General features: G+C 38.6%; 1 protein-coding gene across 3 annotated transcripts in view; it reads left to right on the top strand.

Annotated features, from left to right (window-relative positions):
* The window catches only part of PIK3C2A (phosphatidylinositol-4-phosphate 3-kinase catalytic subunit type 2 alpha), a 189,521-nt gene that overhangs the window by 117,484 nt on the left and 56,672 nt on the right, over nt 1–15,365 (top strand). For all 3 annotated transcript variants that reach the window (XM_045039035.1, XM_045039036.1, XM_006937126.5), the window contains 2 exons: nt 9,058–9,161; nt 14,569–14,726. In XM_045039035.1, the coding sequence (XP_044894970.1) occupies nt 9,058–9,161; nt 14,569–14,726 (262 nt within the window). The remainder of the gene's footprint in view (nt 1–9,057; nt 9,162–14,568; nt 14,727–15,365) is intronic.

Below are 15,365 nucleotides of genomic sequence, written 5' to 3'. Positions count from 1 at the left end.
AATGCAACCAATTTCTGTGCGTTGATTTTATGTCCTGCAACTTGCTGAATTCATGAATCAATTCTAGCAGTTTTTTGGTGGAATCTTTTGGGTTTTCCATATAGAGTATCACGTCATCTACGAAGAGTGAAAGTTTGATCTCCTCCTGGCCGATTTGGATGCCTTTTATTTCTTTGTGTTGTCTGATTGCCGAGGCTAAGACTGCCAATACTATGTTGAATAATGGTGGCGAGAGTGGACATCCCTGTCTTGTTCCTGACCTTAGGGGGAAAGCTCTCAGTTTTTCCCCATTGAGGATGATGTTAGCGTTGGGTCGTTCATATATGGCTTTTATGACCTCGAGGTATGCTCCTTCTGTTTCTACTCTCTTAAGGGTTTTTATCATGAAAGGATGCTGTATTCTGTCAAATGCTTTCTCTGCATCTATTGAGAGGATCATATGGTTCTTGTCCTTTCTTTTATTGATGTGATGAATCACGTTAATTGTTTTGCGGATATTGAACCAGTCCTGCATCCCAGGTATAAATCCCACTTGGTTGTGGTGAATAATTTTTTTAATGTATTGTTGGAGTCGGTTGGCTAATATCTTGTTGAGGATTTTTGCATCCATGTTCATCAGGGAAATTGGTCCCTAGTTCTCCTTTTTAGTGGGGTCTCTGTCTGGTTTTGGAATCAAGGTAATGCTGGCTTCATAGAAAGAGTTTGGAAATTTTGCTTCCATTTCTATTTTTTGGAACACCTTCAAGAGAATAGGTGTTAACTCTTCTTTAAATGTTTGGTAGAATTCCCCTGGAGAGTCATCTGGCCCTGGACTCTTGGTTTTTGGGAGATTTTTTTATTACTAATTCAATTTCCTTAATGGTTATGGGTCTGTTCTAATTTTCTGTTTCTTCCTGTTTCAGTTTTGGTAGTGTATATGTTTCTAGGAATTTGTCCATTTCTTCCAGACTGCCCATTTTATTGCCATATAATTGCTCATAATGTTTGTTTTTATTAAAAAACATTTTTTTAAAACTTTTATTCCTTTTTGAGAGACAGAGAGTGAGTGGGAGAGGGACAGAGAGAGAGGGAGACACAGAATCTGAACCAGGCTCCAGGCTCTAGGCTGTCAGCACAGGCCCCAATGTGGGACTTGAACTCATGAACTGTGAGATCATGACATGAGCTGAAGTCAGACACTAAACCGACTGAGCCACCCACGCACCTCCAATTTCTTTGCTTGTTATGGTGTGTTCAAATTTTCTATTTATTCCTGTTTCAGTGTTGGTAGTTTGTATGTTTCTAGGAATTTATCCATTTCTTCCTGGTTGCACAGTTTGTTTACATATAATTTTTCATAATCTCTTATAATTGTATTCTGTGGTGTTGGTTGTGATCTCTCCCCTTTCATTCCTGATTTTATTTTTTTGGGTCATTTTTGATACGTCTGGCTAAGAGTTTATCAATTTTATTCTTTGAAAGAACCAGCTCTTAGTTTGATTGATCTGTTCTGTGTTTTTTGTTTGTTTCTATATCATTTACTTCTGCTCTAGTCTTTATTATTTTTCTTCTGCTGCTGGCTTTAGTCTTTGTTGTTCCTTTTGTAGCTCTTTTAAGTGTCAGGTTAGGTAATGTGTTTGAGACCTTTTGTGCTTCTTGATGTAGCCTGTATTGCAATATACTTCCCTCTTAGGACTGACTTTGCTGCATCCCAGAGGTTTTGGATTGTCTTGTTGTCATTTTCTCTCTCTCTTTTTTTTTTAAATTAAAAGAATTTTTAATGTTTATTTATTTTGAGAGAGAGAGAGCGAGCAGGGGAGGGGCAGAGAGAGAGGGCAAGGGAGAGAGAATCCCAAGCAGGCTCCAGGCTCCAGGCTCCATGCTGTCAGCACAGAGCCTGATGTGGGGCTCGAACTCAAAACCATGTGATCATGACCTGAGCTAAAATCAACAGTCAGATGCTCAACTGACTGAGCCATCTAGGCACCCCTCGTGTTTTCATTTTCATTTGCTTCCATGTACTTTTTAATTTCCTCTTTAATTTCCTGGTTAATCCATTCATTCTTTAGTAGAATGTTCTGTAACCTCCAAGTATTTGTGGTCTTTCCAAATTTTTTTCTTGTGGTTGATTGCAAGTTTCATAGTGTTGTGATCTGAAAATATGCATGGTATGATCTCACTCTTTTTTTTTTTACTTGTTGAAGGCCAATTTGTGACCCAGTATGTGATCTATTTTGGAGAATGTTATGTGTGCCCTTGAAAAGCATGGTTATTCTGCTGCTTTAGGATGGAATGTTCTGAATACCTGTTAAGTCTATCTGCTCCAGTGTGTCCTTCAAAGTCATTGTTTCTTTGTTGATTTTCAGCTTAGATGAAATGTCCATTGTTGTGAGTGGGGTATAGTCACCTACTATTATTGTATTATTTCAATGAGTTTCTTTATGTTTGTTGTTATTTGATTATTTGGGTGCTTCCAAGTTGGGGCCATAAATATTTACAATTGTTAGATCTTCTTGACGGATAGACCCCTTAATTATGATTTAATTCTTCACCATCTCTTTTTACAGTCTTTGGTTTAAAATCTGTTTTGTCTAGGGGCCCCTGGGTGGCTCAGTTGGTTGAGCATCTGACTTCAGCTCAGGTCATGATCTCATGGTCTGTGGGTTCGAGCCCCGCATTAGGTTCTGTGCTAACAGCTCAGAGCCTGGAGCCTGCTTCGGATTTGTGTCTCCCTCTCTCTCTGTTCCTCCCCCATTTGTACCCTATCTCTCTCTCAAAAATAAATAAAGACTAAAAAAAAAATGTAAATCTAGTTTGTCTGATACAAATATGGTTCCTCTGACTTTTTTTTTTGGCATTCATTAGCATGATAGATGTTTCTCCATCCTTTCATTTTCTATCTGCCAATGGCTTTAGGTCTAAAATGAGTCCCTTGTAGGCAGCATATAGATGGGTGTTGTCTTTTTATTCATTCTGATACCCCATGTCCATTTACATTCAGGGTGATTATTGAAAGATACAAGTTTAGTACCACTGTGTTACCTGTAAAGTTGGTGTTTCTGGTGATGTTCTTTCCAGTCTTTGTTGCTTTTGGTCTTCTCCACCCCCACTCAAAGAATCCCTCTTAATATTGCTTGCAGGGCTGGTTTAGTGGTCAAAACTCCTTTAGTTTGTCTGGGAAACTCTTTATTTCTCTTTCTCTCTCTCTCTTCTTTTAATGTTTATCCATTTTTTTGAAAGAGTGAGAGAGAGCACAAGTGGGGGAGGGGCAGTGAGAGAGGAAGTCACAGAATCTGAAGCAGGCTCCAGGCTCAGAGCAGTCATGTCAGCACAGAATTGGATGCGGGGTTTGAACTCATAAACCGTGAAATCAAGACCTGAGCCAAAGTTGGATGCTCAACAGACTGAGCCACCCAGGCATCCCTCTTATTCTATCCCCCTACCCCCTTTTCTATTCTCAATAGTGGCCTTGCTGCAAAGAGTATTCTTGGCTGTATATTTTTCCCATTCAGCATATTGAATGTGGATATCCTGTCACTCCCATCTGGCCTACTGAGTTTCTGTGGACAGATCTGTTTGTGAACCTGATCTGTTTTCCCTTGTAGGTTAAGAACTTTTTTTTCCCTTGCTACTTTCAGGATTCTTTCCTTGTCTGTGATATACCTTCGTGTTGGCTGGCTTTTGTTTAATTTAATGAGAGTTTTCTGTGCTTCTTTGATGTCTGTGCCTTTCCCCAGATTAGGGAAGTTTTCAGCTATAATTTGCTCACATAAACCTTTTGCCCCTTTTTCTGTCTCTATAAATCTGGGACTCCAATCAAAGGAATGTTATTTCATTTTAATAAGTCACTGAGTTCCCTTAAGTATACCTTCATGAACCGTTACCTTTGTTTCACTCTTCTTTTCAGCCTCATAATTTCTCACAATTTTATCTTCTACATCACTAATTTACTCCTCTGCCTCGTCCATCCTCACTGCCATGACATCTGTTTGGGTTTGCATTTTGGTTATAGCATTTTTAATTTTGGCCTGACTAGAATTTAGCTCTTTTATCTCTGCAGTAAGGGATTCTCTAGTGTCTTCTGTGCTTTTTTTCAATCCCAGCTAGAATCCTTATAATTGCTGTTTTAAATTCTGAGACATGTTATATCTTTATCGATTAAATCCCTGGCTGTCATTTCTTCCTGTTCTTTCTTTTGGGGTGAATTCCTCTGTCTTTGCATTTTGAAGGAAGAAAAAATAATAAAATAAAAATTAAAAAAAAAATTAAATAAAGGAAGCTAAATCCTAGGTGTGCTTTGGTCTGCTTAAGAGGAGCTTGATAGAAAAAAGGAAAAAGAAAAAAATTGTAATTAAAATAAAAAATAAAATCAAATAAAAAATTTGCTGCTTCTGTATCTAAGAAAAAGAATAGACACACACACACAAAATGAACAAATGAACAAACAAGAAAAACCCAAATGAATTTATATACAGGTTCCCCTAGAGCTGAAACTTTGTAGCACTCTGCGATCAGTAGTTCTAGGTGTGGAGGTGATTTGTACTAGTCTTCTGGAGGAGGGCCTGTTGCTCTAAATTTCAGGTCAACTTGCCCTAGTGGGGATGTGCCTGGAAGGCACAGGTGGCGGGGCTTGGTGCAACAGTTCCATTCTCCACTTGGTGGCACTGTTTAACTCACTGGCGTCTATCAGTATTGGTGTGCTAATGGTAAAAATGGTTTCTCCCCGCTCTCTAGTCTCCAGAGTGGGAATTTCATGCCATCACAGACATGCAATCAGTTACCCCTCTTGTGTCCCTTGCTTCTGTCAGCTCCGCGCCTTCCCCGTTTGTGTCCAAGCTGTCCACCTGTCAGGCATGCCTGTGTTTCATAACCCCACACTTCAGAGACCCCTGTGGCTCTGTCCTGCACTGATACTCTGGGGGAGGATTTTGCCTTGCCGTGGATGGTACAGTCTTGTCCCAGAAAATGTTCATGCAGTCACTCAGCAGCTCAGAGTTTATGGTATATCTTGCAACACACAGCTGGAGCCAGGTTTTGCTGCCCTTTGCTGCTAGCTGTCCTTGTTCCTATACAGGTGAACAGGGAAGCTCTTTGGTGCCTGCAGGGTCTTTGCCCCACAGAGAGTCTGTATTGCCTCTACGAAATGTACTCCAGACAGGGAAACTGCTTCTCCCTGTGCCACCCAGGGGATCCTCAGACTGCTTCCGTCTCCTGGCTTCCTCACCTGATCACCACCAGGTGCTGATCTCCAAACTTTAGATTTTACACTCTTCTGTTTTTAAAAGCTGGCGGTATTGAGACCCTTTTCTTTTCCCCTGTCAGTGGTTTTGGGGAATGGTTTTCTTATGCAGTCCCCTGTGTATTTTTCATGCTTTCTTTCTTTTTTTTTTTTTTAAATTTTTTTTTTTTTAAACGTTTATTTATTTTTGGGACAGAGAGAGACAGAGCATGAACGGGGGAGGGGCAGAGAGAGAGGGAGACACAGAATCGGAAACAGGCTCCAGGCTCCGAGCCATCAGCCCAGAGCCTGACGCGGGGCTCGAACTCACGGACCGCGAGATCGTGACCTGGCTGAAGTCGGACGCTTAACCGACTGCGCCACCCAGGCGCCCCAACTTTCTTTCTAGCTACTTTCAGGGGAGCGCATTTCTTTTTAAATTTTTTTTTTTAATGTTTAGTTTTGGAGGAGAGAGAGACAGACAGAGTGTAGGCAGGGGAAGGGCAGAGAGACAGGGAGACACAGAATTCAAAGTAGGCTCCAGGCTCTGAGCTGTCAACACAGAGCCCAACGTGGGGCTCAAACCCACGAACCGGGACATCATGACCTGAGCCAAAGTCAGACTTAACCAACAGGACCACCCAGGTGCTCCTGGGGGAGTGCATTTCTTGCATGACTCTGGCATGCTGCTCAGTCTCCCCCTCGCTCCCCACGTCCTCTCTGCAAAAAAAGGGCCTGTTCCCCTCTGTGGCGTGGGTGCTCTTCTCTCCCCCAATTCACCTCTCCACACCACATACCTTCAGGTTCTCTCTCCCAAATTATGCATATTGTTCTGTTAATCCTCAGATCAATTTCCTAGGTGTTCAAAATGGTTTGATGTTGGTCTAGCTGTGTTCAAGTGATGAGACATGCTCAGAGTCCTCTTACTATGCCATTTTAACTCCTCCTCTCCTTTTTTTAAGTTTATTTATTTTGAAAGAGAAAGAAAGGGAACGCCAGCAGGGGAGGGGCAGAGAGAGAGGGAAAGAGAGAGAATCCCAAGCAGGCTCCACACTGTCAGTGTGGAGCCTGATGCAGGGCTCGAACTCAAACTAAATCCAGAGTTGGATGCTTAAATGACTGAGCCACCCATGTACCCCTATCATTTTGTTTTTAAGTTTTTTTAGGGAGACTTTTTTGAGAGGTAGAAGGGCAGAGTGATTAAGCATATGATTCTGAAGCTAGGCTGCCTGGTTTGAAATACTATGATTATATTAGCTCTCTGACTTGTGTTAATTAATTTCTCTGTGTCTCATGTTTTAATCTGTAAAATGGGGATAATAATATTACCCACCTACTAGAGATTTGTGGGAAATAAATAATACATATAGCCCTGTGTCAGGCTCTGCGCTGACAGTGCAGAGCCTGCTTGGGATTCTCTCTCTCCCTGTCTCTCTGCCCCTCCTCTCTCTCTCTCTGTCTCTCTGTCTCTCTGTCTCTCTCTCTCTCAAGATAAATGATAAACTTAAAAAAATACATACATACTTGTAAATTTCCTATAGCAGAACTTGACGTGTAGTAAATGCTCAGTAATTGATAGATTTTTTTGTTGTTGGTAAAATGCATTTAACCAAAATACCATCTTAAACATTTCTAGGTGTACAGTTCAGTGGTATTAAACCATTCACATTTTGTTGTACAGCCATCCCCACCATCCACCCACAGAACTCTTATAAAACAGAAACTGTACTTTAAAAAAAATAACTCTTCCTTTCCCAAATTGAACCAATGGTTGAGTGCCTTCTGAACTGGATATAAAAATACAACATTCAATAAAATCAGATTTTTGTCTTCAAAGGGCTTTCTTTCCACATTAGGACGAATATCAAACAGCATGTGATGATACGGTATTTGGTTCAGACTAAGTACTTAGAATTGATAGGATGGGGGGAATTGTTTTATGCTGAATAATCATAAAGGGCACGGTAGATGAAGTAGCATTTTGTTGGGCCTTAAGAAAATAATAGATTTTGACTTGGATTGTGAGGGCAGCCATTGAAGACTAAAACAGATTCAGAGGCAGGAGAGTTCAGCTTGTGTTTTATAGGAACAAGATATGATTCAAGCTAATTGGTTTATTTGTTACAGTGCTTGTCTCTATAACACAAATTAGCCTATGTAATTGGTAAATATGAGTTTGATGGTAAATTGGAGAGGTGGCATTAGTTCAAACATAATCTTTTCCAACATGGTAACATTTTATAACAATCAAGAACAAACTTTCTCACAAAGAGAAAGCCTTAGTAATATGAGAAAATATTAAGGAAAAAACTGAAAATCCTGCAGAAGCGTTATCTTTCAGTTAAAATGGTGGTTGAAGGAATGGCTTCAAGAACGGTTCCATATTCCACAAATGTTAAACTGTCTGGTGAAGCTGTAACTACAGAAAAGAAGCTGTGAATTCATTTCTCTTTGCATTATGAACTTACCTGAAAACATCTACATCTTAGATTATATTTTTAACTCCACTGAAATTGGTCTTGAATAGAAGCAAATGCCCTCAAGAACCCATATCACAGGGACACCTGGGTGGTTCAGTCCGTTAAGCATTCAACTCTTGATTTCAGCTCAGGACATGATCTCACAGTTGATGAGTTCAAGCCCTGCATCGGGCTGGGCTTTGTGCTGACAGGGCGCGGAGACTGCTTGGTATTGTGACCCTCTCTGTCTGCTCCGCCCCACTTTGCTCTATCTTTCTCAAAATAAATAAAAATAAACTTAAAAAAAAAAGATCCATATCACAAATGAAGGAGCAGGAGTTCCAGGGTTTCAGGCTTCAAAGGATCGAAGACCATAATGCTAGGTGCAGATTCAAGTGGAGATTTAATTGTGCAGATATTTCGATAAGGACTTGTTATGTTAGTTAAGGCTTTGATTACAAAGTTACACTGATTTTGAATAGTTTGCCTTAACTCTGTTTTTCCCATGAGTTGTGTTATTTTTAGTTATGATTTTCTAGAACTCGAGGCTTGTTTTGTTTTGTTTTTCCCCTTAAATGTTCAATTCACATTCTAGCAGAAAGGGCTCTGACACCTTGTAAAGAAGGAAATTCATAAAGGAATTGTTACCCTAAATTTTCAGTAATTTTTCTGACAAGATCTTGCCATGGTCATTGAAGTTCATTACAATTCTTGAAATGTATATATTTTCATTCACTAATTTCAAATTGAAAATGTTCCGATTTTAATTTAGTTAATTTCAATTAACTTAATTTTAAAGGAAATGCTGTTTGGCTGTGCTTGGGTGGTGAATTTATCTCATTAAAATATTGCACACAAAGTTAGGTCAGACAAACTTACCTTTTGAAGGGCTATCATGATGTTTGCATAAATTTACTAACATGGAAGATGCTCGCTAACTCCTAAAAGTCATTCTCTTACATAAAGAACTAGCTGCTTTCTTGGAATTTGGGGCCACAGTTGAATATATAGAATTCCTGGTAACTAGAGGAGTCCCAAATGGGTTTGATCTCTTCACTTTTTTAAAACAGAGGGTAGTCCTTTAAATCATTTAGTCTTGCTGAAGCATTTATGTCAGGAAGATTTTGATTGGAAATATCTTTAGCATTCTATTCTTACTGACCATTACAAAGTACAGCCTATTTCTACTTTGGAGCAAGTAAGACCAGTGAACTTCAAGGCTTAGCTGGTATTACTTTTACAAAGACAGAAATCTATAATTTAAAAACTTTGTTACTGATACGATTTATATTTCCCTCCATGTCTTTGTACACACTTTTGTAAAAATGTGTTTATGCTGTGGTGCTACTTAACATCTGGGGATCTTTTACTTTTGAAATAAAAACATTTTTTTGATTACAGAAAGACCCAAGTGGGACCACTAGTTTGTCAACTGGAAGTTCTCTTCTACAAGAAATTGAAGTACAGAATGAAGAAGTAGCTGCTTTTTGTCAATCCATTACAAAGTAAGGAATTTTTCTTTATAAATTAAAGATTTTTTAAAATTAAATACTTGCTTTTAAAAAGTTAACTTGAAAACAAGCTTAATACTAATCATTCTAAAATTTAAAAAAAATTTAATGGGGCGCCTGGGTGGCGCAGTCGGTTAAGCGTCCGACTTCAGCCAGGTCATGATCTCGCGGTCCGTGAGTTCGAGCCCCGCGTCGGGCTCTGGGCTGATGGCTCAGAGCCTGGAGCCTGTTTCCGATTCTGTGTCTCCCTCTCTCTCTGCCCCTCCCCCGTTCATGCTCTCTCTCTGTCCCAAAAATAAATAAAAAACATTGAAGAAAAAAAAAATTAAAAAAAAAAAAGAATCTCTTTTAAAGTATTATAATGCTGTGATTCAGCACATTTTATTATTACTACATTTTTCTGGTTTTTATTTCCTGTTTTCTTTCCTTTTCCCACTTATCATAGTTGACAAAGCTTGCTGTATCTGCTAGTTACATAGTTCTAGAGAAAGTTATTAGAATTTTAGATACCAAAGGTTTTGCCGCTTCATTTGTGGTTTCCTAGCATGATAGGATGAGAAGCTACACTTCACACTTGTCATTCTAAGTAGCCTGCTGGTTCCTTTTTTCCCTATATATTTCAGATCTAGTATTTATATCCTACAATAGTGTCTCGATCCCAAGGATTCCCTGTGTATTTTCGAGGACTTTACCTCTGCATTTAGATAATTTTATTCTAAACAATGCTGATTTTCCTTTCCTATAAAGTAGTGTCTATTCCTTTTTTTTTTTTTTTTTTAAGTTTGCTTATTTTAAGAAAGAGAGAGTGCAAGCAGGGGAGGGGCAGAGAGAGAGGGAGAGAGAGAATCTCTAGTAGGCTCAGTGCTGTCAGAGCAGAGCCCAGCTTGGGGCTGAAACTCCTGAACTGTGAGATCATGACCTGAGCCAAAATCAAGAGTCTGACACTTAACTGACTGAGCTACCCAGGTGCCCTTAAAGTAGTGTTTATTCAATTAAAAGTCCTATTTTTTATTTTTGTCTTTTAAAACACTCATTTTTGTCTCTTCCTGCCTGAGTTTACACAGTTTGGCTCTGTCCGTACCTAACATCAGCTTGATTGGGCACACAGTAAGAAAATAAACCCTAAAGCATCTAAATTTCCTGAACTGTAGTGCCACATTAAACAAGCAAACGAAGACATTTCTTTCATGGTAACAGGGAAGTGGAAATATTAGTGGAAAATCAGAGCTTAAAAAAATAATCGTTATAGGTAATTACTCAAGAATATCAAGCTATAATATATGGTTTAGAGTGTCCATAAAAATACCTTACATGGTCTATTATATTGAGTAATTTATTCAGCAGTTATAAATTTATTAATTTGCTTTTGTATGTTTAAAAGTGTAGTCACAAACAGAACAAAAAAAACCCCCAACTTTAAGGAATCTATTACCATCTTAGTTTTTCCCCAATTTTGATAAAGCAAACAAAACCATAAGAATAGAAGAATGTCAATTTTATAGAAAAAAAAATTACTGAGGCGCCTGGGTGACTCAGTCAGTTAAGCACCTGACTTTGGCTCCCGTCAGGATCTCATGGTTTGTGAGTTCGAGCCCATGGGGCTCGTTGCTGTCAGCAGAGAGCCCTCTTTGGACCCTCTCTGTTCTCCCCTCTCTGTCCTTCCCCTCCTCCTTCTCTCTTTCTCTCTCTAAAAAAATAAATAAACATTAAAAAGAAAATTACTGTTGGGGCGCCTGGGTGGCTCAGTTGGTTGAGTGTCCGACTTCGGCTCAGATCATGATCTAGCGGTTGACGAGTTCAAACCCCACATTGGGCTCTGTGAGCTTGCTTTGGATTCTGTGTCTCCCTCTCTCTTTGCCCCTCCCCTGCTCATGCTCTGTCTCTTTCTGTCTCAAAAATAAATAAACATTATTAAAAAAAAGAAGTACTTTTTTTTTTCTCTTGGACTATCTTCCATACTGTCAACCAGAGATAGAACTCATTAAAAAGTTTTTTTCTTGTGATGAAACATACGTAAAATGAAATTTACTATTTTAACCAGTTTTACATGTACAAATGTGTGATGTTCTGTACAGTGAAACCTTGGATTGCAAGTAACTTGTTCCACAAGGCAAGCAAATATTTCTAATAGATTTTTAACTTGAAAAATGATAGATGTCTTGCAGTACGAGTAGTAGATGACGCCAAATGTCACATGATCACAACTGAGCCAGTGGTTCTTGAAATTCACTTTGATATACAGTGCTTTGGATTACAAACATATTACCAGAATGAATTATGCTTGCAAATCAAGGTTTTACTCTACATTCACATTGCTGTGTAAAAAAAAGGACTCTTTTATTTATTTATGTATTTATTTATAAATACTTATTCATTTTTGAGAGACAAAGAGAGACAGAGCATGAGCGGGGAAGGGGCAGAGAGAGTGACACAGAATCTGAAACAGGCTTCAGGCTCTGAGCTGTCAGCACAGAGCCCGACACGGGGCTCGAACTCACGGACTATAAGATCATGACCTGAGCTGAAGTCAGACGCTCAACCAACTGCGCCACTCAGGTGCCCCGTGGACTCTTTTTTTTTTTTTTTTTTAAGTTTTTGTTTAAATTCCAGTTAACATACAGTGTAATACTAGTTTCAGGTTTACAGGATAGTGATTCAGCACTTCCATACATCAGCTGGTGCTCATCACAAGTGTCCTCTTTATTTGCTGAGTCGGCATCACCTGTTTTTTTTTTTTTTTTAAAGTTTTCACATTTATTTATTTTTGAGAGAGAGAGATAGAGCGTGAGTGGGAGAGGGGCAGAGAGAGAGGGAGACACAGAATCTGAAGCAGGCTCCAGGCTCTGAGCTGTCAGCGCATAGCCCGACGCAGGGCTTGAACCCACGAACTGTGAGATCATGACCTGAGCCGAAGTCAGACGCTTAACGGACTGAGCCACCCAGGCGCCCTCCTCGGCATCACCTATTTAACACACAGATCCACCCACCTCCCTCTGGTAACCATCAATTTGTTCTCTATAGTTAAGAGTCTTTTTTGTGGTTTGCCTCTGTCTCTTTTTTCCCCTTTTGCTCATTTGTTTTGTTTCTTAAATTCCATATGAGTGGACTTATATGGTGTTTGTCTTTCTCTGACTTACTTTGCTTAGCATAATACTTTCTAGCTCCATCCATGTCGTTGCAAATGGCAAGATTCCATTCTTTTTTATGGCTGAGTAATATTCCATTGTATGGAATACATCTCTTTATCCATTCATCAATCCATGGACAGTTGGGCTGTTTCCATAATTTTGCTACCGTAGATAATGCTACTGTAAACATTGGTGTACATGTATCCAAAAGACTCATTTTTAAGGAAAGGAAATGAAGGGTTCCCCCTACCAAGTCAAGTTTATTGAATGCAACGTTTCTCATTATTTTGTCTAATAAATTCTTGTTTTCTGAGCTATTATTAGAATTTCTGATTGTCCTTTCATCATGCTTAAGGATTTCTGAAAATTGAAGTCTTGCTTGGATATAGACAAAATTCTCTAATATTTCATGTATTAATTACATGATTTGCTGAGAGCATCTATTTTATACTGTAGAAAACGAGAATACCTAGTAAATGAGAAACAAGAATCTTAGACAAGCTCCTATGAAGGTCTTCACATTGTATTGCAGATAGGTAAGCTTGGCAACAAGCACACATCTAAAGATACTGTGTTGACATCTAAAGGTGCATTTCCAATATCAATTTAAGTTTATTGCTTATATTGCTTTTTTTAAATTACATTTCTTTCTAATTTTGGATCTTTTCTGGCACTTAGGCCATAGTGCAGAACACAGATTTTTTAATTCACTTATTTATTGAACAAGATGCTTATAGCACCTCTGTTACTAGGCACTGCTTTGAGTGTTTTATAAACTTAAGTTACATAATTCTCACAATAATCCTATGAAGTTAGTAGTGGTAGTATCCTCATTTTGTAGAATTGGAAGCTGGAAGCAACAAGGATATTCAATAACTTGCCTATGGTCACACACCTAGTTAGTAGTTACAATCAGGATTTAAACTCAGGTTGTCTGGCTCTAGAGGCTGCACAGATATACTTGCTGCCTCCCCTGACCCTTTTCTTTTTGTCATCTCAAGCCATTTTATTCTATTTCTATGACTTGATTATTTTAATCTCTACAGAAATAAATACACCTTCAGCATTCATTCCATTTGTAATCCTATGAAAAGCAGACAATACAATTGGATCTTGTCTTCTAACCTCCAGAAAAAAGTCAGTTAAAGGAAGGCTACAGATTTTAAAAAGGCATCAAATTCTCCTTTGACTTCTGATAACAGAGGTGCTGTGTGGAGAACAACCATATACACTATAATCGTGAATTTATTTCAACTTAAGCTATGTTGTTACTGTGAATACCTTCACAGGCAATTCTTGCCATTCCAAATGCTAAGTTCTAGAAATCATTTTGAGGGAATAAAGGCCTCATAGCACTGTAACAACCAATTATGTTTTTTTTTTATTGTCTAACAACCAAAATATATAGGAAAAAGGCCTTAAAACAGTTTTTAAATTTTTTAAGTTTATTCATTTATTTTGAGAAAGGGAGCATGAGCAGGAAGAGGGGCAGAGAGAGGGAGAGAGAGAGAATCCCAAGGGGGCTCCATGCTGTCAGTGCGGAGCCCTACACAGGGCTGATTTCATGAACTATGAAATCATGACCTGAGCTGAAATCAAGAGTTGGACACTTAAGGGTGTCTGGTGGATCAGTCTGTTGAGCATCCAACTTTGGCTCAGGTCATGATCTCACGGCGTGTGAGTTCAAGCCCCGCTTTGGGCTCTGTGCCAACAGCTCAGTCTGGAGCCTGCTTCAGATTCTCTGTCTCCGACTCTCTCTGTCCTTCACTGCTTATGCTCTGTCTCTGTCTCTTTATGAAAAACAAACAAAAAAGAGTTGGACCCTTAACTGACTGAACCACCCAGGTGCCCCAAAAAAGATTTTTAAAAGAAAAACAAACTTTTTATCTCTGTAGCAATTGTGGTTGAGGGCTACATTGCCTATATTCTCAGTGGATTCGTTAAAAATGAACCATTTTGTGTAATTATACTGTATAAAAAAAAACTGAAGCAGAAAATGCCATGTATCCAGTGTGTGCTTGGTTAATGTTGATTAATGTTACCAAAGATGTCCTGACAGTACTTAATCTCTTTTCTTGGATTCCTTTTATCTAAAAGGCAAATGCTAGTATTTGGAGTTTGACTGGGGTCCATTCATTTACAGTTCTCATGAGCTGCTCTGGAACTGGACAAAGACACTGAATTGAATGGCTGTAAGCATGCAAAACTTGTGTTTAGGGCTCTCAAATGCAGCTTTAAAAAAAGTAATTTAATTTCTTCTTTCTTGTGAACAGATTGAAGACCAACTTTCCGTATACCAATCACTGCACAAATCCAGGCTATTTGTTAAGTCCAGTTACAGTACAAAGAAACATATGTGGAGAAAATGCTAGCGTGAAGGTCTCCATTGAAATTGAAGGATTTCAACTACCAGTTACTTTTACATGTGATGGTACGTTTGTAGTTCCCCAGCTATCTTGTTTAGTTTTGATTAGGCGGAAAATGTTTAAAATGTTAGTTTGAATTATTCTTGACCTTGTTATCATTAGATACACTTTAAAAGAATTTTGTGTGTGTGTGTGTGTGTGGTAAAATAGTTAATATTCATTAGTTATCCTTTTCAAAAAATTGGCATACGTTTGCATAGTTTTCCTGTTAAGACTAGTGGGAAAACAGTTTACCTTTATTACTTCTATTATTGCATATTTCTCTGAAAAATGCTGAGTAACTTTGGTTAATTGGTGGCTGGTGGCCAAGGTCCCAAAGCATGAGATTGAAAGGCTAATTATAGTCCAGTTCTTTTTTTTTTTTTTTCTTTCCATTTTATGGCAAGAAGAATACTTGTTTATAAAGAGCTGTCAGTGAAATTGAAATTCCAGTTATCTTGTTAAGCTCCTCTAAGGAGAAGATAATTCTCCTTTGGTTCTAACTCTCTCTTCCAGATTTGATGTGGATATCCTTTCTAGAAATGTATCCTAAAGTCTGTAGGAACTTTTCTGTCATAATTTACTGCTTCTCATGATGTATATTGCTTTACTGGAATTCCAATGGTAGAATAAGGTCCTATATTTCTGTAGCACTTTGACTTACA

This window comes from Felis catus, chromosome D1 (genome assembly GCF_018350175.1).
Source record: "Felis catus isolate Fca126 chromosome D1, F.catus_Fca126_mat1.0, whole genome shotgun sequence".
Classification (NCBI taxonomy): Eukaryota; Metazoa; Chordata; class Mammalia; order Carnivora; family Felidae; genus Felis; species Felis catus.
Note: the sequence above shows the minus strand (reverse complement) of the source record. Positions and strands in the feature narration are given on the sequence as shown.